The sequence below is a fragment of the Molossus molossus genome, unplaced genomic scaffold (genome assembly GCF_014108415.1).
Source record: "Molossus molossus isolate mMolMol1 unplaced genomic scaffold, mMolMol1.p scaffold_m16_p_10, whole genome shotgun sequence".
Classification (NCBI taxonomy): domain Eukaryota; kingdom Metazoa; phylum Chordata; class Mammalia; order Chiroptera; family Molossidae; genus Molossus; species Molossus molossus.
In genome coordinates this window covers 108,898,162-108,923,580 of record NW_023425345.1, presented here as the reverse complement: position 1 = coordinate 108,923,580, position 25,419 = coordinate 108,898,162, and the positions used below count along the sequence as shown (strand labels likewise).

General features: G+C 43.6%; 1 protein-coding gene across 3 annotated transcripts in view; it reads left to right on the top strand.

The window, feature by feature from the left end:
- IFT88 (intraflagellar transport 88) overlaps window positions 1–13,785 on the top strand; it is a 145,619-nt gene extending 131,834 nt beyond the window's left edge. For 2 of the 3 annotated variants that reach the window (XM_036250934.1, XM_036250935.1), the window contains one exon: window positions 13,588–13,785. In XM_036250934.1, the coding sequence (XP_036106827.1) occupies window positions 13,588–13,709 (122 nt within the window). In that variant the 3' untranslated portion in view covers window positions 13,710–13,785. Of the gene's footprint in view, window positions 1–13,246; window positions 13,358–13,587 lie in introns of all 3 variants that reach the window. The other variant, XM_036250936.1, reaches the window with a different exon arrangement.
- The last annotated feature ends 11,634 nt before the right edge of the window (window positions 13,786–25,419 follow it).

The following is a 25,419-nucleotide window of genomic DNA, read 5'->3' as shown; positions in this document are numbered from 1 at the left end:
AGTGTGCAGCCTCGCCAGCCGCTGCAGAAACGCCCTGACCCGCACGCTGAGCAAGGCCAGCTCTTCGGCCAGGACCCCGGGGGGAGAGCCTTCTTTCTGAGCGGCGCTGCTGGTGGAAGCTGAGGCGGGTGATGTTCTGCCACACCTTTCAAAGGGCACACCAGAGACGCGGACAGAGGGTCTTTGCATATACACACACGGATCACATTATTTATGACAGAAAATGCCAAGAATACACGAAATGCTCAGCTGGAAATAATCCCGGGCGTAATTGTGTTCTGCACAGTTGCCTCGGTGTGGCCCCGACCACGGGCCTCTTTCTCCGCCTGGCGCTGGGCTCCACCCCCTGCGTCCGGGCCTGATCTGGGGCTGTGATGCCACTGGAAGCCCCGAAGCTGGAGATGGCACAGCTCCCAAGAAACTGTCTCATTGCAACCAGAGAGCAGTGAACAACAGAAACTTTACAATGTGGTCTCCTTCGCACTCTTCCATAAACAAAATAATGTTCACTTAAAAGCTTACTGAAGTCAATGTAATAAGAAACAAACAGGAAAGTCAGATATTTTATTGGATTTAAAAAGTATGTTAGAGTTGGAAATTATAGCAAATGCTTCAGGTAAAAGTTACCCACAGACAGTGGTCCTGACAGTGGCCGTGTCTCCTCTCCTGCCACAGAGCACAATTACTGGTCATCACAATGTTTAAATATCATTGATGGTATTAAAGATAAAAATCTAGCCCTGGCCGGTTTGGCTCAGTGGTTAGAGCATCGGCCTGCGGTACAGAGAGACCCGGGTTCAGTTCCCTCTAAGGGCGTGTACCTCGGTTGCAGTTTGTCCCCGGCCCTGGTTGGTTGTGCGGGTGGCAGCCACTCGATGTGTCCCTTTACGTCGATGTTTCTCTCTCTCTCTCTTCCTCTCTCTCCCTCCCACTCTATCTGAACAAAAAATGGAAAAATGTCCTCGAGTGAGGATTAAAAAAAAAAAAAAAAAGATAAAAATCTATATATTTTATTTTCATTACTAGTGTAAATATATTATGTACTCAGTTTGGTAAAATCATTGAATTTAAATCATAAAATCTTTGCTATGATCCAGTTGTTTAAAGAATTAATAAAAATTGGCCTAACTGGGTTTGCACAATGGTTAGAGCATCGGCCTGTGGACCAATGAGTTGTGGGTTCGATTCTGGTCAAGGGCACATCGCAGTTCGGTCCCCGGCCCTGGTCAGGTCATGCGGGAGGCAGCCAGTCGATGTGTCAGTCTTTCATCAGTGTTTCTCTCTCCCTCCCTCCCTCCCACTCTATCTGAAGAAAAACATCCTCAGGTGAGGATTTAAAAAGAATTAACAAAAATGAAGTACATTGCTTTTCATCTTCTCTTTTTTTCTTTTCTACTTTCAGTTTATTTACAACTGTAGATAATTTTCATGCTCTTTCTACATAAGTTAAGACTGTCTTTCCTTCGAAACTGACTTCATTTTTATTTGAAGAGAACGTGGGGGAAGTGGATGTCGTCAGCCTCTGGGCTTGTTTATGAATAGAGCCTATGTTATAAAACCCACTTTCTCACAAGAAAAAGGACTCATATTTAAAAACTGAAACATTCTAGCCCTGGCCGAGTGCCCAGTGGGCTAGAGCATCGTCCTGATACGCCGAGGCCGCAGGCCTGCTTTCTCGTCTGTGAGACAGGGTGCACTTCACCTTTCTGATAACATTTTTGTGTGTGTCTCCTGATGTGAAATTATTACAGACTTTATTTTTGACTGTAAGATGGACTGAATATTCAGGGAAACTCCTCCACGTAGAGCACTCCTGAAAACAGTAGACTGAGTATTTTTTTTTTTTTTTTTTTTAAAGAGGGGCCATGGCTGGTGTGGCTCAGTAGATCAGAGCGTGGTCCTATACACCAAAAGGTGTAGGGTTTGGTTCCTGGTCAGGGCATGTGCCAGGTTGCGGGTTCAGTCCCTGGTCGGGGTAAGTGCGGGAGGCAACCAATAAATATTTTTCTCACATCAGTGTCTCTCTCTTTCTACCTCCGTTTCTCTGTCTTCCTCCCTCCTTCCCTCCCTCCCTCCTCCTTCCTCTGAATCCTGTCCCTTCCCCTCTCTAAAATCAATTTTTAAAAAAAGAAAAAGAGGAAGGAAAAAGAAATAAGAAAATGAAAAATACTTTAAAAATTCATGGCTGAGTCAGCAAGAAAGAAGGAAATTATTTGGGAACCAAAAATGAGTAGAAAATTTAAATGCAAAGACCTAAGTACAGAAGCTGGTGTTTGCTCTAGCAAATTCCTAGTGGCCCAGGGCCTTGTTTGTAGGCCACTCCTGGGGGACAAGAGATGAAGCCTGGACCCGCAGAGGTCAGATCAAAGAATACCCTTCATAAAGCCAGCAGACACTAATAGACAACACCATTAGTCGGTCAGATAGAAAAGAATTCACCCCACAAAGGATAGGTCTCCGCCTTGGCTCTGTTGGAACATGATAAACAGGAAAAGCTCCCTGAAATTCCTAACTGCAAGTCCTGATGGCTTTGGAGCTAGAACACATACTACCTGTGTGGCCTGAAGAATCCAAGCTGAAAATTTGGGAGAGAGTGGAATTGAGTTGGTGGTGCTCCCAGGGAGCTAGAAAACAAATTTAACCTTCCCTGGAGGAGTATACTTTAAATAAGCCTCTAATAATTCCTTCCGATGAAGAGCAAGAACCTACAGCTTTAAGAAAACACATGAGGAAATAAGCTTCTATAAGTGAGCAACAGAAACTGTAGAATCTGGTCTTCAAAGACTACATATATTATAATTGTCAGATAAAGAATATATCTTAAAAGTAAGAATATACATATCTCTTGTTTTCTGAGTTCTAAAACTGAACGGATACAGATACTTTGTTTGAGGTAGGGTTGTTATCCTCTATCTGAACTTGAACACTTGCTGGCCAGAATGCAGGAATCAGGTATCCTCACTGTCCAAGTTCCCTCTGTACAAACTTAGCAATTGGACTCAGACAGTGGAGAGGACTTATGTATCTTAAGTATGACAATGGAATAAAAGAATATAAAAATTACTAGGCAGACTTGAAAAAACAAATTGAACTTCCAAAAAGAAAACTAGAATTGCAGTCAGAAATGCAATAGATGGTTTAAAGCAGGGGTCAGAAAACGACAGCCTGCGGACCAAATCTGGCTCGATCTACCACCTGCCTTTGTCAATGAGGTGTTACTGGAGAACAGCCATACGCAATCATTTATAGTCAGAAACTATATGGTACACAAAGCCTAAAATATTTCATATCTGGTCCTTTACAGAAAAACTTCCTGATCCCTGAGGAGCAGATCAGATCAGGGGAAGAGAGTTCATGACCTGGGAGACAGAGCTGAAGAAATTACCCAGAATGCAGGACAAAGTGATTAGATATGTGTATCTAATACAAATATTGAAAGACAGAATGAGGGAAAGGAAAAAATGAATGGCTGAGAATTTTCAAGGATTAATGAGATCCTCAGATTTTCAAAGCTAAGCCAAAAGTGGGATAAAGAGCCCTGGCCGCCATGGTTCGGTGGTTAGAGTGTCGGCCCATGCACCAGAGGGTTGCAGATTCGGTTTCCAGTCAAGGACATGTACCTGGGTTGTAGGTTCAATCCCTGGCCCTCGTCAGGGTTCATGCGGGAGGCAACCAATCGATATGTCTCTCTCACATGGATGTTTCTCTCTCTCCCCCTTCCCCCTTCCCTTCGCTCTCTCTTTAAAAAAAAAATCAATGAAAAACATATCCTCATCCCTGGCCAGTTTGGCTCAGCTGTTAGAGTGTTGGCCCACAGAGCAAAGAGTCACAGGTTCTATTCTGGTCAAAGGCACGTACCTCAGTTGCGGTTTCGTCCCCAGCCCTGGTTAGGGTCGTGCGCGAGGCAACCAGTCAATGTGTGTGTGTCTCTCTCCGTCCCTCTCACTCTATCTGAACATAAATGGAAAAGTATCCTCAGGTGAGGATTAACAACACCACCAAAAAAAGTGAGATAAATAAAAAAGAATAATTACAGCCCTGGCCGGTTTGGCTCAGCGGTTAGAGCTTTGGCCCGCAGACCAGAGAGTCCCAGATTCGGTTCCCGCTAAGGGCACGAACCTTGGTTGCAGTTTGTCCCCGGCCCCAGTTGGGGTCGTTGGGGTCGTGTGGGTGGCAACCAGTCCATGTGTCTCTCTCATGTTGATGTTTCTCTCTCTTCCTCCCTCTCTCTACCTCTCTGTCTCAAGGTAAGTGCAAAAATGTCCTCGGGTGAGGATAAAAAAGAAAAAGAAAATAAATAATTACATGTATCACAGTCAAAGTACAACATGCAAAAATTGAAAAACTCGTGCTGATTTCTCAAAGTCAAAAACAGAAACCAAAACCAGTGGCATTGAACCATCACATTACTGTCTCGGCGAAGCCTCTGAACTTCAGAAAGGGAATAAGATGTCCTCAAGTACTACAAAAAGTGAATACTATCCAAGAAAATGTAGACTTCTAGATAAAAATAATAAAGAAAAAACACTCACTACTCAAAGCTCATACCCAGCTATGACTGTGTGGTTGTAGAAGTTAGAGGCCACAGTGCTGTGACCTGCACACCCTATCTTCTTCCCACGGTGTGTCTGCTTTCCTGCCGCCAGATGTTTTCATAGCAAAAAATGTTAGGAGTGCAATTGCCAAATATCAAAGTGTGCAAAATATTTAGAATTTTGGAAAATTGTAGTCAAGAATGAAAATTTTAACCATCTTAATCATTTTGAAGCATACAGTATTAACTAAATGTATGTTGCTATGCTGTGGGTCTCTATAACTTTTCCATCTTGCAAAATTGAGACTCTAAACCCAGTAAACAATGACTGCCCTTTTCTCCCTCCCATCTTCCCACCACTGGCAATCACCATTCCACTCTCAGTTTATAAATGTGATGACTTTAGATAACTCATATAAGTGGAATCATGCAGTATTTGTCTTTTGTGGCTGGCTTATTTCACTTAGCATAGTGTCCTCATGTTTCAGGATTTCCTTCCTTTTGAAGAGGGAACAATATCCCATTGTATATCTATTCCATATTTTCTTTATCAGTTCATCTATTGATGGACACTGAGGTTGTTTCCACATTTTGACTGTTGTGGATAATGTTGCTATAAACATAGGTGTGCAAATATCTCTTTGAGATCCTGTTTTTGATCCTTTGAACATGTACCCAGAAGTGGGGTTACTGGATCATATGATAGTTCTATTTTTAATATTGTGAGAAACCTTCATACTGTTTTCCATTGCACTGCAGTATTTACATTCCCACCAGTGGTACACAAGGGTTCAATGTCTCCACATCCTTGCCAACACTTGCTTTCTGTCATCTGATCCTAGGTGTGAGGTGTTATCTTATTGTGGTTTTGATTTTCATTTCCCTGATGATTAGCAGTGTTGAACATCTTTTCATACACTTGTTGGTCATTTGAATACCTTCTTTGGATAAATATCTATTTAAATCCTTTGCCCATTTTTAAATTACCTTGTGTTTTTGTTCTTGAGTTGTGGAATTTATATAGTCTGGATATTGACCTTCTATCGGTTATATATTTGCAAATATTTTCCCCTGTTCCTTAAGATGTCTTTTCATTCTGTTGATTTTTTCTTTTGCTGAACAGAAGTTTTAAAATTTGATGTGTTCATTTGACTGTTCATTTTGTCGCCTGTGCTTTTAGTGTCATAGCTTGTCCTCTATGTTTTCTTCTAAGAGTTAATATTGTTTCAGGTCTTACATTTAGATATTTAATCCATTTTGAGTTAATTTTTGTATATGGTCTAAGGTAATGGTCCAGTTTCATTCTTTTTCATGTTGATATATCTGGTTTTTGCAACAGTGTTTGTTGACTAGACTATCCTTCCCCCACTGTACTGTCTTAATACCATTGCTGAAGACTAGTTGACCGTTCATCAGGGTTTATTTCTGGGCTCTCTATTCTGTTGCATTGGTCTATATGTCTGTGTTTATATCAGTACTGTACTGTTTTGATTACTTTAACTTTGCAATATGTTTTGAAGTCTGTTAGTGTAAGGCCTTTAACTTTCTTTTTTTCAGCATTGTTTAGGCTATTCAGGGTCCTTTGAAATTCTATACAAATTTTAGAATGTTTTTTACTTTCTGCAAAAAATGTCATTGGGATATTGATAGGGATTGCATTGATTTAGAGATTTTTTGGGTAGTATGGACATTTTAACAGTGTTAAGTCTTCCAGTCCATGAACATGGAATGTCTATTATTAGTGTCTTCCTTAATTTCTTCCAGCAGTGTTTTGTAATTTTCAGTGTACATTGTTGCCTTGTTCCTGATCTGAGGGAAAGCTTTCAGTCTTTCACTGTTTAGCATATGTCCACTGTGGGTTTTCATATATGCCCTTTATTATATTGAAATCATTTCCTTATATTCCTAGTTTGTTTAATGTTTTATCTTGAAAGAATGTCAAATTTTGTCAATTGCGTTTTCTACATCAAAGAAATAATCGTGATTTGTTGTTCTTCATTCTATTAGTGTGATATATTATACTGATTGGTTTTTATATTTATTCCTTGCATTCCAGGAATAAATCCCGTTTGATGTAATCCTTTTAATGTGTTGTTGAATTTGGTTTGCTAGCATTTTGTTGAGAATTTTTACATCAATGTCCATCAGAGATATTGCTCTGTAGTTTTCTTATAGTATTTTTGTCTGATTTTGGTGTCAGTGTAATGCTGGCCCCATAGAATGAATTTGGAAGTGTTCCCTCCTCTTCAGTTTTCTTGGAAGAGTTTGAAAAGGGTCATCGATGTTATTTCTTCTTTAAATATTTAGTAGAATTCTCCAGCAAAGCCATCTGGTCCAGAGCTTTTCTTTGTTGGGAGATATGTGATTACCAATTTAATCTCATTAGTCTGTTCAGTATTTTATTTCTTCATGATTCATGACCTCTCTGTGCTTCCTGAACTTGAAATTTATCCATTTCTTCTGTGTTTTCCCATTTTTCCCATAGAATTGTTCATAGTAGTCTCTTGTGAACCTTTTTATTTCTGTGGCATCAGTTGTAATGTCTTCTTTTGTTTCTGGTTTTTTGTCTGTTTTTTTTTTTTTTTTTTAATCCTCACCCAAGGATAAGTCTTGATTTTTTGAGAGAGAGAGGAAGGAAGGAAGAAAGAGAAACGTCAATGTGTGGGTATTGAACCTGCAACCTAGATATGTGCTTTGATCAGGAATCGAACCCACAACTGTTGTAGACCAACGAGACAGACCAGACTCAGACTCTGAACTGGGTTCAAATTAAGAGAGCTTTATTAGCCGCGCGGTGACTGTCCCATCCTACACAGAGGAGAGAGCAGCCCCGAGCTCAGGGGGAGGGTTGCTTATATAGTTGTCTTAGCCCCTGTTAAGGAATTTGGGTTAAGGGTATGCAAGCAAGCAAGCAAGCAAGCAAGCAAGCAAGCACAGAAGCAGATAGTTGCAGTTAGCTGTTATGCCTGAGGGAACAATCAGTTTCTGTGTACACAAAGCAATGGTTATCTATACAATGCAGTGGTTATCTGTTAGCAGATAGTTCTTGCCATTCCCTTAAAATCTAGGGGGCAAGGTCATGTGTTTGTCCTTTACACAACCTTTTGGTGTACCGGATGATGCTCCAACAAACTGAGCCACTGGCCAGGGCTGGTTCTTTGTCATAGGAATCTTCTCTTTTTCTCAGTTTAGACCTAAGGGTTTGTCAATTTTGTTGATCTTTTCAAAAACGTAAGTCTTATTTTTTTCTGTTGTATTCTATATTGTGTTTATTTCTGCTCTAATATTATTTCTTTCCTCCTGCTAACTTTGTTCTTTCTTTTTTAAATTTTGAGGTGTTTAAGAGGCTATTGATTTGAGATCTTGCTCTTTTTTAACGTGTGCATTTAAACTCTTACAGTCCATTGTAACACTGCTTTTGCCACATCTCATAAATTTTGGTGTTTTGTGTTGTTGTTTTCATTTATGTTACGATGTCTTCTAATTTCCCTTGTGATTTCTTCTTTGATGCATTCCTTAAGAGTGTGTTTAATTTCCACATATTTGTGAATTTTCTAGTTCTTTTGCTATTAATTGTATTTCTGTAATGTATCACATTTATTGATTTTGAATATTGTACCCGCTTTGTATCCCTGGGATAAATCCCACTTGGTCATGGTGAATAATTTCTTTATATATTGCTAGATACGATTTGCTAATATTTTGTTGAGGATTTTGACGTCTATTTTTATGAGGGATATTGGCCTGTAGTTTTCTTTCTTTGCAGCGTCTTTATCTAGCTTCAGAGTTAGGGTTATGGCCCTGGCCAATTTGGTTCAGCAGCTCAAGTGTCTCTGTGGGCCGGAGAATTAGGATTATGTTGCCCTCATAAAAAGAGCTTGGAAGTCTTCCTTCCTCTTGAATTTCTTGGAATAGTTTGAGGACAATAGATGTATGTTCTTTTGAATGTCTGGTAACACACCCCTGTGAAGCCGGCCAAGTCCAGGCTTTTGTTTGCTGGGAGTTTATTTATCACTGCTTCACTGTCTTTAGTTGTTATTGGTCTATTCAGGTTTTCTGACTCTTTCTGGTTGAGTTTTGGAAGACTGTATGATTCTAGGAATTTGTCCATTTCACCTAGGTTGTCCAATTTATTGGTGCATAATTATTCATACTATTTTCTAACGATCCTTTGTATTTCTGTGGTGGTGTTACTTCACTTCTTTCATTTCTGGTTTTAATTATTTGGGTCCTCTCTCTTTGTTTCTTATTGAATCTGGCTAAAGGTTGATCAATCTTGTTTATCTTTTCAAAGAACAAACTCTTGACTTCATTGATCTTTTGTATTATTTTTTCAGTCTCTGTCGCTTGTTCACCCTCTGACCTTTGCTGTTTCCTTCCCTCTGCTGCGAGGTTCCAGATGTGGGTGTGGCCACGTTGTCCTGAGACTGGGCGAGCTGCATCCCGCACCTGGAGAAATGGCCACTTCTGTTTGGAGGAGGCTTGGCTGCCCAGGTCACCTGGAGGCCACCTTTCCATGTCCTTCCCCAGTGCTTCCCACCCAGCCTCCTCAGGCACCCCCCCTTCCACACGTCCTCCCTCCACTGAAGCCTCAGCTGAGCAGACAGAAACGAAAACCCTGCTCTGGGTTTTTGCTGTGGTGGGTTTTATTTTAAACAAACAAAAAAATCAGAAAAAAATAATAATAACTGATGGCTTTATCTCTGCGCCGCTCCGGTCTCCTCGGCGGCCCGAAGTCCTGTGGCCCTTCACGCTGGATGTTCCAGGGCCTCTGCTTCCAGCTTGGGTGCTGCGGGCTGGGGAGCCCCGGTCCTCTCAGGGGACCCCCGCCCGCCCGCAGCCCAGCGATCCCTCCTCTGTCCCTGCCCCTGCTGCCCGACCACGGGCCTGTCCTTCCTGCGGTCTTTCCAGCTGGGCTCCGTGGGGACTCCCAGTGAGTGTCCCCTCCTTTCGTCCCGGCCTGGCCCTGGGCAGAGGGCAGCGGGGTCTGCTGGACGCCCATCGTTCCTCTCTCTGGTCAGTGTTTTCGCTCAGCTAGGTATGACTATATCCTCAGCTCCAGAATTTCTGTTTGTTCTTTTCCACAGCCTCTCTCTCTTTGTTCATAGTCTCATTTTGTTCATGCTTCATTTTTTCCAATTTCATTTATTGTCTATGTTCTTTTGTAGCACATTGAGCTTATTTAAGATACTTATTTTGAATTCTTTGTCAGATAATTCATAGGTCTCCATTTCTTTAGGGTCAGTTCTGGGGACTTATTTTGTTACTTTGTTATCCTGTTTCTTTGTGTGTTTTGTTACTTTTTGTTGTTTTCTTCATTTGAAAAAAAAAAACCCAGCCACTTCTCCCAATCTTTCCCTACTGGCTTTGCACAGGGCAACCCTTCAGCTCTCAGCCCTGCTAGAGATACGGAACTTCCCGGATTTCTAGGGGATGCGTCTTCTCTGCTTCTGTGTGCAGCTTCCCAGTCAGAGTCCGATGTTCTTTCTCAGGGTCTGTGGCTGTGTGTCCCTCTGGGTCTGTTCTCTGCAGCCCCAGCGCCAAAGTATGCCAGTTCCCCGTTAGTGCTCTGAGCCAGGTGAGGCAGAAACCGAACCCCCAAAAGCTGGCATGTTGGGGTGCACATTTCACTCCAGGCTTTCCCCCCAAGGAAGAAGCCATGAGCTGGACCCTGGACCTGATCACAAGAAGCTGCCCAGCGTTTGTCTGCAGCCGGGGAGGTGGGGAGGCCTCTCCTCCTTCACAAGCCACGGGGCTCTCTTGTGCTCTCAGCGGCGCGCGGGCATCTGGGAGACGCTGCTCCCCCCGCGCCCCCAGTCAGGCGAGGCCGCAGCCAGCTCGCAGGCCGGTCCGCGGAAACCCGAGTGTTGACTGTATATTCTGCGCTTGTCTTTCCTCCCAAGACAGAGCCTGCCAGTTGGGCTTTTCCTCCCAAATTCGAGCTGTGTTGGCTTGTGAGTAGAGGCTGACACATGGAAATACAGTGGCTTTTCTTACCTGTTTCAGTGACGTTGTTCTTGTCTTTGAGCTTCCCAGCTGATTTCTGGAGTTCCCATGAAGGCTTATTTGAGCCATATATCGGTGGTAAGTCAGTGTCTTTGTAAGGGAACGTGGCCGGGCTCCCGATCCACTGTCTTGCTGATGGGAAGTTTTAGTCTTTTATATATGCTACCAAATTAGTCTCAGAAGCTTGTTCATTTCACTTGCCATTCTGATATTTTTTAATATCAATTTAGTAGGTCGTCAATTTAGTAGGTGATCTTGAATCCTACATTTAGCATTACGTGAATTTTAAATTATGTAATGCTTGATATCTACAAAAGAATCTGCATAGTGCTCTTATAAACATATTAATAAAATTGAAATGAAACCATCACGGAACATCTGAACCAGAACATGACTGTCACGCCCACCTGTGCGCTTCCATTGTCCCACCGTCACAGCCGCAGGAGTCTCATGTGTGTGCAGGGCTGGATTCCAGTGTCTTCCTTTTTATATACAATTTTATCATGTGTGCATATAATATATTTGATTTTGCTTGTGTTTAAGCTTTTGAAAAAGATATTCAGTATAGTGTTCTGGCTTGCTTTTTTTAACTCAATATGTTTCTAAGGTTAAGTAAGGTTAATTATTTGTATATGTTTATTGTCCATTTATGTTTACTTTGGAAAGTATCTCTTTGTATACATTGCCATTTTATAGGGATATCCTTTTTACTGGTATAGGTAAGTTTCAAGATTCCATGTTACTCTAAATTCTATGATTTCAAGATTTTTGCTCTTATAAAGTAAAAGTATCATTTGGAAGTTTAAGTGATAATTGATTAATAATTCAGATAAATTGATTCCTTGATTCTATTTTATTAACCTACATGTTATTTTAACTTCCCTCTAGGAAATAGTAATTATTGTTTGTTCTACAGTGAAAAGATTATACTAACTTGTTTTATTATTTGAGCATAAAACACTGACTTACAAACATACTGCTCCATTTCACCTGCACCTGTCCGGCACCATCCCCATGAGAGCTTGTTGGAAATGACAAAATGAGCGTATGCACAGTATACTTCAGTGGTCTTTACAATAGAAAATACTTAAAAATTGTATTCATGGCTTTTCAATTAGACAATTAAAGTTTTATGAGGAGGTCAGTGCTCATTTCTGAAAGTTTGCTGTTCCTGTGGCACCAAAGTCCCCAGGTTTGGGGTCGCGTGTTAGGAGGTGTCGGCTCCGGGACACTCACGGATGCTCATGTCTGTGTGAAAAGTGACGCAAAGCAATGTTGCCTAGAGCAATACCTTTCAACTTTCTAGACCTGAGCTGACTCAGGCACTTTGAAAGACATCCATTTGCACTTGTAGATGGAAATATTTTTGACTTAATTGTACCAAAAAAATTAGAGAACAAAATATGTGGACACAGTGCAGTAAGCGAGGCATTTATGTTCATGATGTCAGCAACGCCAGGAATCAGTGTGTTTTTTTAAGAATCCAGGGAGGACTTATAATTTTGGTTCAGTTGACTGACCTTAAAATGTGGAGATTTAAAAGACCATCTTGCTTTGATTTATATTCATTGATATTGTCAATGAGCTAAAATATAAAGTATACTCAGAAATGATCAGAGCATATCTGTGGAGTACTCTCATTGACAGTGAAGCTTTCATAACCATAACAGAAAAAATAACATTGTGGGGACTTTAAGAGGAAGAAATAAAAACTGTAGGACTAGAGGAGTGTTTTCTTTAGAATATACAATATTAGAGATTCAGGGTTAGAAAGTACTACTGACATTTCTTACTAATGGGGGTGTTCAACCCTATCTGAAAATCTTCAGCGGTGTGAATTGTATTATTTCCCTTGGCAGCCATTCCACATTCAGACACTATCATCCTTTTCAAGTTTTTTCTTATACTGAGCCAAAATCGATTGTACTATGCAGGGCAAATCTAATGTCCTTCTCTCTGAGCATCTTCAACGCTGGAAGAAAGTGCATTGTGTTCTGCTATCTCCTCCCTGTGCTGAGCTTGCATGGCCTCTGCTGCTGGCTTTTCACTGGATGTGGTTTTAGGGCCACTCAGCTGCCTTGATCCGAGGTTGATGACACAGCTCGTACTGATCATATCACTTTTCAGTGTTTTTTCTCCAGTTGCTCTTTGCTAGATTATACTTGGCAAAGTGTTCTCTAACTTCTCCCAAGTGAATTGGTATCATTGAAACCTAAAGATAAGCACATGTTTGAAACAATATATATATAAAGATTATTCTTTTTCTGTTGTTGTTAATATGTTTTTATTGATTTTTTTTTTTTTAGAGAGAGAGGAAGGGAGAGAGAGACAGAGACGTCAATGTGAGAGAGACGTCAATCTGCTGCCTCCTGCACATTCCCTACTGGGGGTTGAGCCCACAATCCGGGCATGTGCCCTGACCAGGAATGGAACCAGGACCTCTCAGTCCACGGGACAACGCTCAATCCACTGAGCCACACCAGCCGGCCAAAGACTACTCTTAACTGATATATTTTTTCTCTGTCATAGATTCCCAGCAAGAGATTTCTTTTAAGTTTCAAGTAACAAGAATTATATCCCTCATAAGTTGGCTTCCAGATGAAACAAGCTGCCTGTTTCTTAGCAAATAAGTATACTTTAGCTTCTTGCTGTAGTTCTGTTTTCTCAACATGTTAAACAAATGCATTTTTGTTTCTGTGTTTTCAGACAGTGGCCAGAACTGTAGTGCCAGTAGTAAAGGTGAACAGCTAAGTGCCAAGCTCAGAGCTTTGCCCGGGACAAACGAGCCTTATGAGAGTAGCAGTCACAAAGAAATAGGCAAGTGTCCACGCTCCCCACCCAGCCCACAGGCGCGACAGGTCTGAAGACTGGTGAGGTGGCCTGTGTGCGATCGGGTGGAAGAATTTCCAGTCTACAGACATCAGTTAAACAACTTGGAAGTGCATTCTGCTCACTCTGTGTTCTGAGCTTTGACTCTGAGACTAACTGGTTTCATGTTGTCTTGTTTCTCTATATCACTCTAATGTAACAACCTGTTTTGAACCTAGATGCTTCATATGTGGACCCCCTTGGCCCTCAAGTAGAAAGACCAAAGACTGCGGCCAAGAAAAGAATCGAGGAAGATGACTTTGCCGATGAAGAGTTAGGAGATGATTTGCTTCCGGAATAATATGTGCATGTGCACTATGTTATTTATTGAAGGAAACAAATTGCCTTGCAAGATGATACTCGTGCTAAACCTTGGATTAAATGGACAAACTGATTTTGTACACTTTCAAAGCTTTCAATAAGTGTATTCTGTTCTATGAGTATGTGTTTGAGTCTTGTTTTGTTTTTTTTGTATATGCCCCTAGTGGGAACCACGCTCCAACCACTGAGCCAAACCGGCCAGGGCTCTTGTTTTGTTTTTAATGGAATAAAAACATGTGAAAGTCATACTTTAGGCCTAGGACTTCCTTACCCTTTTGAAAACAGGGACCCCCAGTAAGAAATGAAGTATTTTGCACAACCTGTTATCACACACACACACACGTGTGTGTATTCACAGAAATTACCTTTATTTCTGCAGCACATGCTGTTTTCTATAACTGCACTTTTAAAGTGTTGTAATGAAAACTACATTGATTCCATGGGTTGCAGCTTGAAAAATACTGCAGTAGGACATATCCTTGCTGAATCTTTATTCAAGCTAAATTACTTCGAGTTTGGAAACTATAACTCGGCAGTTTGCCTGAAGGGTGTTATAACACTCTTAAAACAATGTGGAGCCCTGGCCGGTTTGCCTCAGTGGTTGGAGCCTTGCTCGGCCTGTGGACCAGAGAGTCCCAGGTTCGGTTCCCGCTAAGGGCATGTACCAAAAAAAAAACAAACAGTATGGAGAGCCAAGATGGCTGTGGGGTTAGCGGAAGCTACACACACTTCCTCCGTGCGCCAAGCCAGATCTACAGGGCACGGAAGCATAGAGAGAAAATCTGGGTGGCACAGCTCTGGAGAGTCAGCTGCTGAGGTCCCGGTCCTGAGCCAACTTCCCACACCGTCCTCGGGCAATTCCAGGGCCCAGCACTTCTCTTCTCACAGCACCAGCTGGGAAAGTGCACTAACCACAGCCTCCAAACACTGGAGACACCACCTGCAAGATCGAGTCCGGCATGAAGGACTATTGGCTGCACCCACAGGGACCTGGCGAAACTACAGACAGACTCTCAGTCACTGAACTGAGTGGTTTGGGAGCAAGGACTGATTTTTCCCCCTCCCACAGGTTAGTCAGGCACCACCCCCCATGGAAGGCTCCCTTGGGGCAACTGTGAGCTGGGGGGGGCATGCCCTCGCCCCTTCCCCTCCTGTGGGCCGGGGCCGCTCCAGCGGAGGGCTGCCTTGGTCGATTCCTCCGAGGCCTGTGGGCACCGTCCTGGGTGCAGCTTCACAGGAAAGTTCTGAGTTCAGGCCTGGGACCTCTGATGTGACCTCCTGAGAGCTTCCGTCAGTGTCTGGTGGTGCGCTGCCGAGCTAGGAAGGTGAGAAGCTCACTGTCCTCCCAAGAGAGGAGGGCCGGTGCCACTCCCAGCAGAAGGCTGCTTGATCTGTTCCTCCAAGTCCTGCAGGTGCAGGGAGCACAGCTTGGAGCTGGGAGCCTAGGAATGTGGCTTGGGTGGGGTCTCTGAAGCAGGGTGCCTGTGGGGTGAAGGGAGGAGGTATGCAGCTTGCTCCCCTCCTGCAGGCCAGTGCCATCACCAATGGAAGACTGCCTTGGTCTTTTCAGAAGCCCAGCTGGCCCTGTCCTGTTACACACAGTTTTGAGGGGGAAGGAGGCTCTGCTCAGAGCCAGGACATTCAGAGGCTCCAGTCTGGGGCTTGGGCAGGTGTGGCTAAGGAGCTAAAAGGAGAAGTGCAGCTCACCCCCTCCTGTGGCCCAGCCAGTGTCACCCCCAAAATAAGTCTGTCTGTTTGCTCAAGTCCCAGTGACCTGTCTTGTCCTGCCGAGCTTGCTCCTGCAGTAAGGACAGTGAGAACAGCCGGCTACATGCAACCTGAACCTATAGAAGGTGTGCTCCTTTTGGGGGAGCTAGAGTAGGAGACTCTCAGAGACTGAATGTATGGCTCTGGAGTAGGGGCCACATTCTCCCAATTGAGTGTGAGACTACGCTGCCCCAAACTAAGAGGCCCACTGGCCCTGTCCTGACCTGAGGGCCCTGACCTACTGAGTTTGTGCCCAATGGAAGGGCCAGTAGAATATGGCCAGCTTGGGCCCACTCTACTGCCTTTCTTCATAAGACTCTGGAGGAAGTCCAGGCAACTTCTTGGGGCAGGGGGAGAGTAGCCAACTAAGAACACCAGAGCTCAACCCAACTAGTCACACAAGCAACACACCCAAAGGAAGAATCCAGCAGGCACCAGACCCTGCAAGAACAACTCCACCTCGAGGGGCAGCCCCTGCACAGTATCTCATACATGATGATCGAGGTTCACCCTTAGAGCCACCCAGCCTGAAGGCTAATTCCACCCACAGAAAGGCTAGCAGCATTCATTAAGACACAACTACAGAAGAGGGTGCACATAACCCACAAGAAACATTCCTGGATCACAGAGCTCAGGTGATCTGGAAGATTGTACCACTGAGCCCAACAAGACACCTTGAGACCACATCTACACAGAAGCTTGCAGGGTTGAGGCTCCCAGTCAGCCAGCTAGAAGGTCGGTCCACCCACAAGTTGGCCAACAACAATCAAGACCCAATTACAACAGGATGGCCCAAATAACCAACACAAGAGACATTCCTAGAGCACCCAGCTCAGGAGATGGAGGAGACTGCAATACTGGGCCTCACAGGACACCTACTGCAGAAGGCCACCCCACCAAGAGTGGGAATTAATAGCAGTTCTATCTAATATATAGAAGCAAACACAAAGAGGCAGCCAAAATGAGGAGACAAAGAAACAGGCCCCAAATGAAAGAATAGGAGGAATCTCCAGAAAAAGAGCTAAATGAAATGGAGGCAAGCAATTCATCAGAAACAGAGTTCAAAGTAAATGTTATAAGGATGCTCAAATATGAAACAGGACATAGAAACCATGAAAAATAAGCAATCAGAAATGAAGACTATCATATCTGAAAGAATATGCTGGAAGGAATAAACAGGAGGCTGGATAAAGCAGAGAGTCGAATCAGCAATTTGGAAAACAAGGTAGCAAAAAAAGCAGCAAAAAAGTAATAATAACAGGACAGTTTAAGGGAACTTTGGGACAACATGAAACATAACATCTTCATCATAGGGGTACCAGAAGGAGAAGAAGGCAAGCAAGAGACAGAGAACCTGTTTGAAGAAATATTGACAGAAAATTTCCCTAACATGGTGAAGGAAAAGGTCACACAAGTTCAGGAAGCACAGAGTCCCAATCAAGATGAACCCAAAGAGACCTACACCAAGGCACATCATAATTAAAATGACAAAGGTTAAAGACAAAGAGAGAATCTTAAAGGCAGCAATAGAGAGACAGTTAGTTACCTACAAGGGAGTTTCCATAAGACTGTCAGCTGATTTCTCAACAGAAACACTTCAGGCCAGAAGGGTTTAACATGAAGAATTCAGAGTAATGGAAAAGAAAGAACCCGCAACCAAGACATCTCTACCCAGCAAGGCTATCATTTAAAATTGAAAACTAAACAGAGTTTCACAGACAAAAGAAGACTAAAGGAGTTCATTACTACCAAACCAGCATTACAAGAAATGCTAAAGGGACTGCTTTATGAAGAAGAAGAAATAGTCCGGCTGGTGTGGCTCAGTGGTTGAGCATCGACCCATGCACCAAGAGGTCACTGGTTTGATTCCCAGTCAGGACAAATGCCCAGGTTGTGGGCCCGATCCCCAGTAGGGGGCATGCAGGAGGTGACCAATTGATATTTCTCTCTCTCCCTATCCATTCCTCTCTCTCTAAAATCAATAAAGGGGAAAAAAAATTTTTTTTAAAGAAGAAATGGGGCGGGGGAATAAAGAAAAAAAAATGGCCACAAATAAGTACCTATCAATAATAACCTTAAATGTATATGGACTAAATGCTCCAATCAAAAGACACAGGGTAGCTGATTGGATAAGAAAACATGATCCATATATATCTTGTCTACAAGAGACCCACCTCACAACAAAAGACTTACACAGGATGAAAGTGAAGGGAGGGAAAAAAATTATCCATGGAAATAGAAATGAAAATAAAAAGCTGGGGTAGCAATACTAATATCTGACAAAATAGATTTCAAAGCAAAGACCATAACATGAGACAAAGAAGGTCACCACATAATACTAAAAGGATCAGTCCAACAAGAGGATATAACCCTTGTAAACACATGCACCCAATATAGGAATAAATATATCATGATAGACCTTAAGGGAAATATTGACAGCAATACAGTCATAGTAAGGAACTTTAACACCCCACTGTCATCAATGGACAAACAAAAAATCAATAAGGAACAGTGACCTTAAAGCACTAGATCTGATGGGTTTAATTTATATTTACAGAACATTTCATCCCAAAGCTACAGAATATACATTCTTCTCAAGTGCAAATGGAACATTCTCAAAGAAAGGCCACATGATAGGACACAAAATGTCTGAACAAATTCAAGAAGATTGAAGTCATATGAAGCATCATCTCAGATCACAATGGCATGAAACTAGAAATCACAATAAACAAATTCAGAAACATTCCAACACATGGAGTCTAATAAATAGCATGTTATTAAACATGAATGGGTTGCCAGTGAGATCAAAGAAGAAATTTAAAAACTACCTAGAAACATATGAAAATATCATACAACAACCCCAAATCTATGGAACACAGCGAAAGCAGTCCTGGGAGGGAATTTCATAGTGTTACAGGCCTACCTCAAGAAGCAAGAAAAGCCCTGGCTGGTTTGGCTCAGCGGTTAGAGCATCAGCCTGCGGTCCAGAGAGACCCGGGTTCGGTTCCCGCTAAGGGCATGTACCTTGGCTGCAGTTTGTCCCTGGCCCTGGTTGGGTCGTGTGGATGGCGGTCACTCGATGTGTCCCTTTCACATCGATGTTTCTCTCTCTCTCTCTCTCTCTCTCTCTCTCTCTCTCTCTCTCTCTCTCTCTCTCTCCCTCTCTCTCCTTCCTGCTCTATCTGAATAAAAAAAGGAAAAATGTCCTCGGGTGAGGATAAAAAAAAAGAAGCAAGAAAAATCTTAACTAAACAATCTAACTCTACACCTAAAAGAACTAGAATAAGACTTCCAGTCAAGATGGTGGGGTAGGTAAACTCGGTATCTCCCCCTCCCACAACCACATCAAAATAACAACTAAACTACAGAACAACCATCATTCAGAACCACCTGCAATCGAGCTGAATGGAAGTCCTACAACTACGGAATTAAACAAGAGGCCACATGGAGACTGGTAGGAGGGCAGAGGTGCAGACAGGTTGGTCCCACACCCATATATGGCGGATAAAATCAGGCAGACAACTCGGCAGGGAGGTCTTCCCTGAGGAGTGAGGGGTCCCTGTCCCACACCAAGCTCCCATTTTAGGGTTCCAGTGCCAGGAAGAGAAGTCCCCATAACTACTGGCTATAAAAACCAGCAGGAACTGAGGCTGAGGGAGGTTGAGGCTGCTGGACCCCAGGCAGCTCCTCTTAAAGAGCCTGCACATGAACTTACTTGGACTTGCTCCCTCTGAGCTCCAGCATGGAGGAGGCAGCTCGAAAGGCACCAGAGAGCCCCGACCAGTTTTGCTCAGCGGTTAGAGCATTGGCCTGTGGACCAGAGAGACCCAGGTCCGGTTCCTGCTAAGGGCACGTACCTTGTTTGCAGTTTGTCCCTGGCCCTAGTTGGCCATCCGGGTGGCAGCCACTCGATGTGTCCCTTTCACGTCGATGTTTCTCTCTGTCTCTCTTCCTCTCTCTCCCTCCCACTCTGTCTGAAATAAAAATGGAAAAATGTACTCAGGTGAGGATATAAAAAAGAAAAGAAAAGAAAGGCACCAGAGACATATGGGGAAGAACTAAGTTGTTTGGAATTGGGGCGAGGGCTGGAGAGGCAGCTTTCTCCTGGACAGTCGTGCTGTTGGAGGCCTTTGTTCCTTTGGTGAGCCCTTCCCCAATGACGCTGGCAGACGGACATCATATCTGGGACTCGAACAACCTGGCTCGCACTGTTTGCCCCGCCCTGGTGAATCCCTGAGGCCCTGCCCCACCCAACTTTCAGGCCCATCCAAGCTGTTCCCAGTGGCTTTACCATAGGATTGGCCTGTCTTGGATCCTGCTTCAGATGTTTCTAAATTCTGGCAAACAAGCAGTATCTGGTCTCAGCAAGCCCCATACCTCTCATTAAGTGGCCCCAGGCCTGGCACTAGCAGCAGCCAGCCTTGTTTCACAACTTGGCTTTGCCTGGGCACCTGCAAGCCCAGCACAAGAAGCAGCCATCTGCAGATCACGTTGTAGCTTATGCCTGGTGACCCTGGGTAAAACACAGGCAGTGGCTGACCTTGCCCCAGAGCCAGCACACCCAGTGGACAGCTTTAGAAAGAACACTGCGAAGTACCACCACCCAACCACCTCCACAAGTGACACACTCAAGGAATGGACTCAGTGGGTACCAGAGCCCTGCTGAAGTAAGTCTTGCTCTGTGTGGTGGGCCCCTGCACAGCTGATCATCCAAGGTAGTCAGAGATCGGTGGATTGTGGGCACAGCCAGTCCTTGCATCTGATCAGCCTGAGTAAATCCCTCCCATTGATGTGCCAACAGCAATCAAGACTCAATTACAGCAGAAGGGTAGACAGTCCACACTAGGGGTGCACCTCGAGGGCCCAGCTGGGAGACCAGGGAGGCTGTGCTACTGGATGCTACAGGACACCTACTAATATAGACCACCCTAGGAAGCCCAGAAGACATAGCAACCCGACCTAATACATAGACACAAACACAGGGAGGCGGCCAAAATGAGGAGACACAGAAACATGTCCCAAATGAAAGAACAGAACAAAACTCCAGGAAAAGAACTATATGAAATGGAGAAAAGCAATCTAACACATGCAGAATTCACTGCTTATAAGAATGTTCAATGAACTTAGTGAGAATTTCAACAAATTTAGTGAGGGCCTCAAGAGCACAAAAAAGCACCAGTCAGAAATGAAGGAGGCACTAACTGAAATAAAGAATAATTTACACAGATTCAATAGTAGAGTAGGTAAAGCCAAGAAGCAAACCATCGATTTGGAATATAAGGAAGAAAAAACACCCAATCAGAAAAGAAAAAAGAATCCAAAAAAATGAGGTGAGAGGAAGGAGCCTCTGGGACAACTTCAAGCGTGCCAACATTCACATCTTAGGGGTGCCAGAAGGAGAAGAGAGAGAACAAGAAATTAAAAACCTGTTTGAATCAAGAATGACAGAAAACTTCCCTAACTTGGTGAACTAAACAAACATACAAGTCCAGGAGGCACAGAGAGTCCCAAACAAGATGAACCCCAAGAGGCCCACACCAAGACACATCATCATCAAAATGCAAAAGGTTTAAGACAAAGAGAGAATCTCAAAAGCAGCAAGAGAAAAGCAGCTAGTTACCTACAAGGGAGTTCCCATAGAACTGTCAGCTGATTTCTCAAAAGAAACTTTGCAGGCCAGAAAGGAGTGGCAAGAAATATTCAAAGTGATGAAAAGCAAGAACCTGCAACCAAGATTACTCTATCCTGCAAAGCTGTCATTTAGAATCAATGGTCATATAAAGAGTTTCCCAGACAAGAAAAAGCTAAAGGAGTTCATCACCACCAAACCATATTATATGAATGTTGAAGGGTCTTCTTGAAAATAAGATTAAAAAACATGAACAAACAAAATGGCAATGAATACATATCCATCAATAATTGAATTTACAAACAAAATGAACAAGCAGAACAAAAGCATTCTTATAGATACAGAGAACATTTTGTTGGTTGCCAGATGGGAGGGGGCTGAGGGGATGGGTGAAAAAGGTGAAGGGATTAAGAAGTACAAATTGGTTGTTAGACTGACAAACCTCAAAGGGAAGGGAGGTGTGGGTGGGAATAAACCAAAGAATTTATATGCATAGAACAGTGTGAGAGGGGGCGGGAGTGGGAAGTAGGGGGCCAATAGGGAAAAAAGGAGGAACATCTGTAATACATTCAACATTAAAGATAAGTTTAAAACTAAATAAATAAAAGCACTGGAAAAGGAACATTAGGGAAAGCCCAGAATAGACAAAAGGAAGAAAATAATAAAGATCAGAGCAGTAATAAATAACGTAGAAACTAAATAAATACAAAAAAATCAATGAAATCAAGAGCTGGTTCTTTTAAAAGACAAACAAGATTGATGAACCTTTCATCAGACCCATCAAGAAACATGCCCTGGCCAGTTTGGTTCAGCTGTTAGACCATCAGCCCATGGACCAAAGAGTCATGGGTTCAATCCCTGATCAAGGGGATGTACCTTGGTTGTGGGTTTGATCTCCTGCCCCAGTTGAGGCCAGGCTGGAGGTAACCAATCAATGTGTCTCTTACATGGATGTTTCTCTCTCTCTCTCTCTCTCTCTCTCTCTCTCTCTCTCTCTCTCTCTCTCCCCTCCCTCCCTCCCTCTCTCCCTCCCTCCCTCCCACTCTATCTGAAGATTAATGGAAAAATATCCTTGGGTGAGGATTTAAAAAAAAAAAAAAAAATGGGCAAAGTGCCCAGACACTTCTCCAAAGAGAACATACAGATGGCCAATAGATATATGAAAAAATGCTCAATGTCACCAATCATCATCAGAGAGATGCAAATTAAAATGACTGTGAGATATCACCTCACACCTGTCAGAATGGCCACCATCAACAAATCATCAAACAACAAGTGCTGGCAAGGGTGTGGAGAAAAGGGAACTCTAGAGCACTGTTTGTGGGAATGCAGACTGGTGCAGCCACTGTGGAAAGCAGTATGCAGTTTCCTCAAAAAATTAAAAATGAAATTGCCTTTTGACCCTGAGATTGTACTCCTGGGAATATATCCTAAGAAGCCTGAAATATCAATTAGAAAGAATATGTGAACCCCTATGTTCATAGCAGCACTATTTACAATCGCTAAGATCTGGAAACAGCCCAAGTGCCCATCGGTAGATGAATGGATAAAAAAGCTGTGGTACATATACACAATGGAATACTATGCAGCTGTAAAAAAGAAGGAAACCTTACCTTTTGTGACAGCATAGATGGAGCTGGGAATTAATAAACTAAGAGAAAATAGCCAGTCAGAGAAAGACACATACCATATGATCTCACTTATAGGTGGAATCTAATGAACAAAATAAACTGATGAACAGAACAGAACCAGCAACATAGAAGCAGGGAAGAGACTGACAGAGCTCAAAGGGGAGAGTGTGGGCAGACAGGATGAAGGAAGGTGAAGAGAAGAGCCAAAAAACATATATGCATAGTCCATGGACACTGACAATGGCATGGTGAAGGTCAGAGGGAGGGGAGGGCAGGGTCTGGGTGGAGGTGGGCAAAGGGGTGAATAGGGGACATCTGTAATAGTGTCAACAATGAAAATAAAATAAAAACACTGTTTTGGAGGCAATAAAAAATCTAATAAGAGAAAACGTCAAACCATGATCCTGTGGTCTCTTTGCCTTCTGCCCAGTGGCCTGTCGGCGCTGATTGACAGCGCTAAGAACAGTTTCCAGTGTGCACCCTGGGGCGGAGTAGGGAGCGGGTGGGGCCCGGACTGCCTGCCGCTTTCTCCTTAGCAGGGTGCATGGCTGATGGCACTGGAGAGCAGTGGTTCTCAACCTGTGGGTCACGACCCCTTTGGGGGTTGAATGACCCTTTCACGGGGGTCACCTAAGACATAACAGTAGCAAAATAACAGTTATGAAGTAGCAATGAAGATAATTGTATGGTTCGGGGTCCCCACAACATGAGGAACTGTATCAAACGGTGGCAGCATGAGGAAGGCTGAGAACCACCGACAGGCTTCGCAAAGATGAGCACCCAGAAGTGGCTCCTGGCGAACCCCTCCCTGGAGAGGACGGACCCTTCCCCTTATCTCGGCTGTCACTGCAGCACTCTCTCCTCTGGAGCGTGAGATGGAACCCCAGAACCAGGTCACCTTCCCTGCTCCCAGGATCCATTATGACCCCACGCGGGAGGCAGTTAACAAACACCGGGCATGTGCGAGACTGGGGTGGACAGCAGTGGGTGGGCAGAACAGACTGTCCTCAGAGCTTAAATTCTGATCAGAAGGAAAAATGAGTGTATTTTGTAATGGGCTTTAGATATGGCCAAGTGCAACCAAGAAAATGAAGCAGTGCGGTGACGCGTGGGTGGAGTGGCTGGGCGGAAGGGTCTGTCGGGAAGAGGGACTCCAAACGCAGTGTTTGGATGTGGCGCGGTCATCGGTGACAGCGAGCATCTGGGGTCTGACTGCGAGATTTGATCGCTGAGACATGACGGGAGACATAACGGGCTTGGCTGGTATGGTAGAGGCCAGGGCCCGAAGGAACCGTCCGCCTGGGTGTCACGGGCCAGGAAGGCGGACAGGAGCGGTGGTGGCCAGGTGCTAACCTAGACGACAGCAAGAACAAGAACAAGAGCCCTGCTGGGGAAACCTGACAGTCCTTTACAGGATGGAGGGGCTCGGGAGATTGTGCATCAGTAACCCAAGAAGTCAATTCTGGAACTAGCCACACGTTGCCTACTGGGGTTAAAGCCTAAAAGAGGTTTCCAGCAGCTCGCTCAGTCCATGCTGAGCAGTCCCAGCTGAGCCTGGTGCGGGGCTGGCTGGGTGACCAGAGGGTGAGCAGGACGAGCTGACGACAAATCAAGTTTACCTGACTGCAAGAATGGTGACATCTTCAGTTGAGAACACTGAGGATTTGTTCCTTTTTTTAACTTATTTATTTATTTTTGTTACAGATGTTTCTCCTTTTTCCCCCCATTGATACCTTCCTCCCCATCCCACCCCCCTTCCCAGCATTGTTGTCTATGTCCTTGTTTACACATATATGCGTGTAAGTTCTGTGGTTTATCTCTTCCCTCCCCCCATGTTCACCTCTCCTGAGGTTTGTCTGTCTGTTCCCTACATCCATGTCTCTGGGTCTATTTTGTTCCTCAGCTTGTTTTGTTCATTATATGACACAAATAAGTGAGATCATGTGAAACTTTTCTTTCTCTGTTTGGCTTATTTTGCTTAGCATAGTGCTCTCCAAGTCCCTCCATGTTGTCTCAAAGGATGAGAGATCTTTCTTTCTTACAGCTGCATAGTACTCCATTGTGTACATGTACCACTGCTTTTCTATCCATTCGTCTACTGATGGACATTTGGGCTGTTTCCAGATCTTAGCAATTGTAAATAATGCTGCTATAAACATAGGGGGACATATATTCTTTCTGATTGGTGTTTCAGGCTTCTTAGGCTATATTCCAAGAAGTGGGATCATTGGGTCAAATGAAAGCTAAATTTTTAAGTTTTTGAGGTAACACCATATTGTTTTCCATAGTGGCTGCACCAGTCTGCGTTCCCACCAGCAGTGTACTAGAGTCCCCTTTTCTCCACACCTTTGCCAACACTTGTTTTTATGATTTGTTGATGGCGGCCATTCTGACAGGTGTGAGGTGATACCTCATTGTTGTTTTAATTTGCATCTCTCTGATGTTTAGTGATGTTGAACATTTCTTCATATGTCTCTTGGCCATTTGTATGTCCTGTTTGAAGAGGTGTTTATTTAGGTCCTCTGCTCATTTTTTTAATTGGGTTCTTTGTCTTCCTTTTGTTGTGTTGTATGAGCACTCTATATGTGAGGATTTATTTCTAAGTAAATATGACAAGCTTGGTTTTGAGTATTTTGTTGCCTTCTTCTCACTTGTATGTCTCA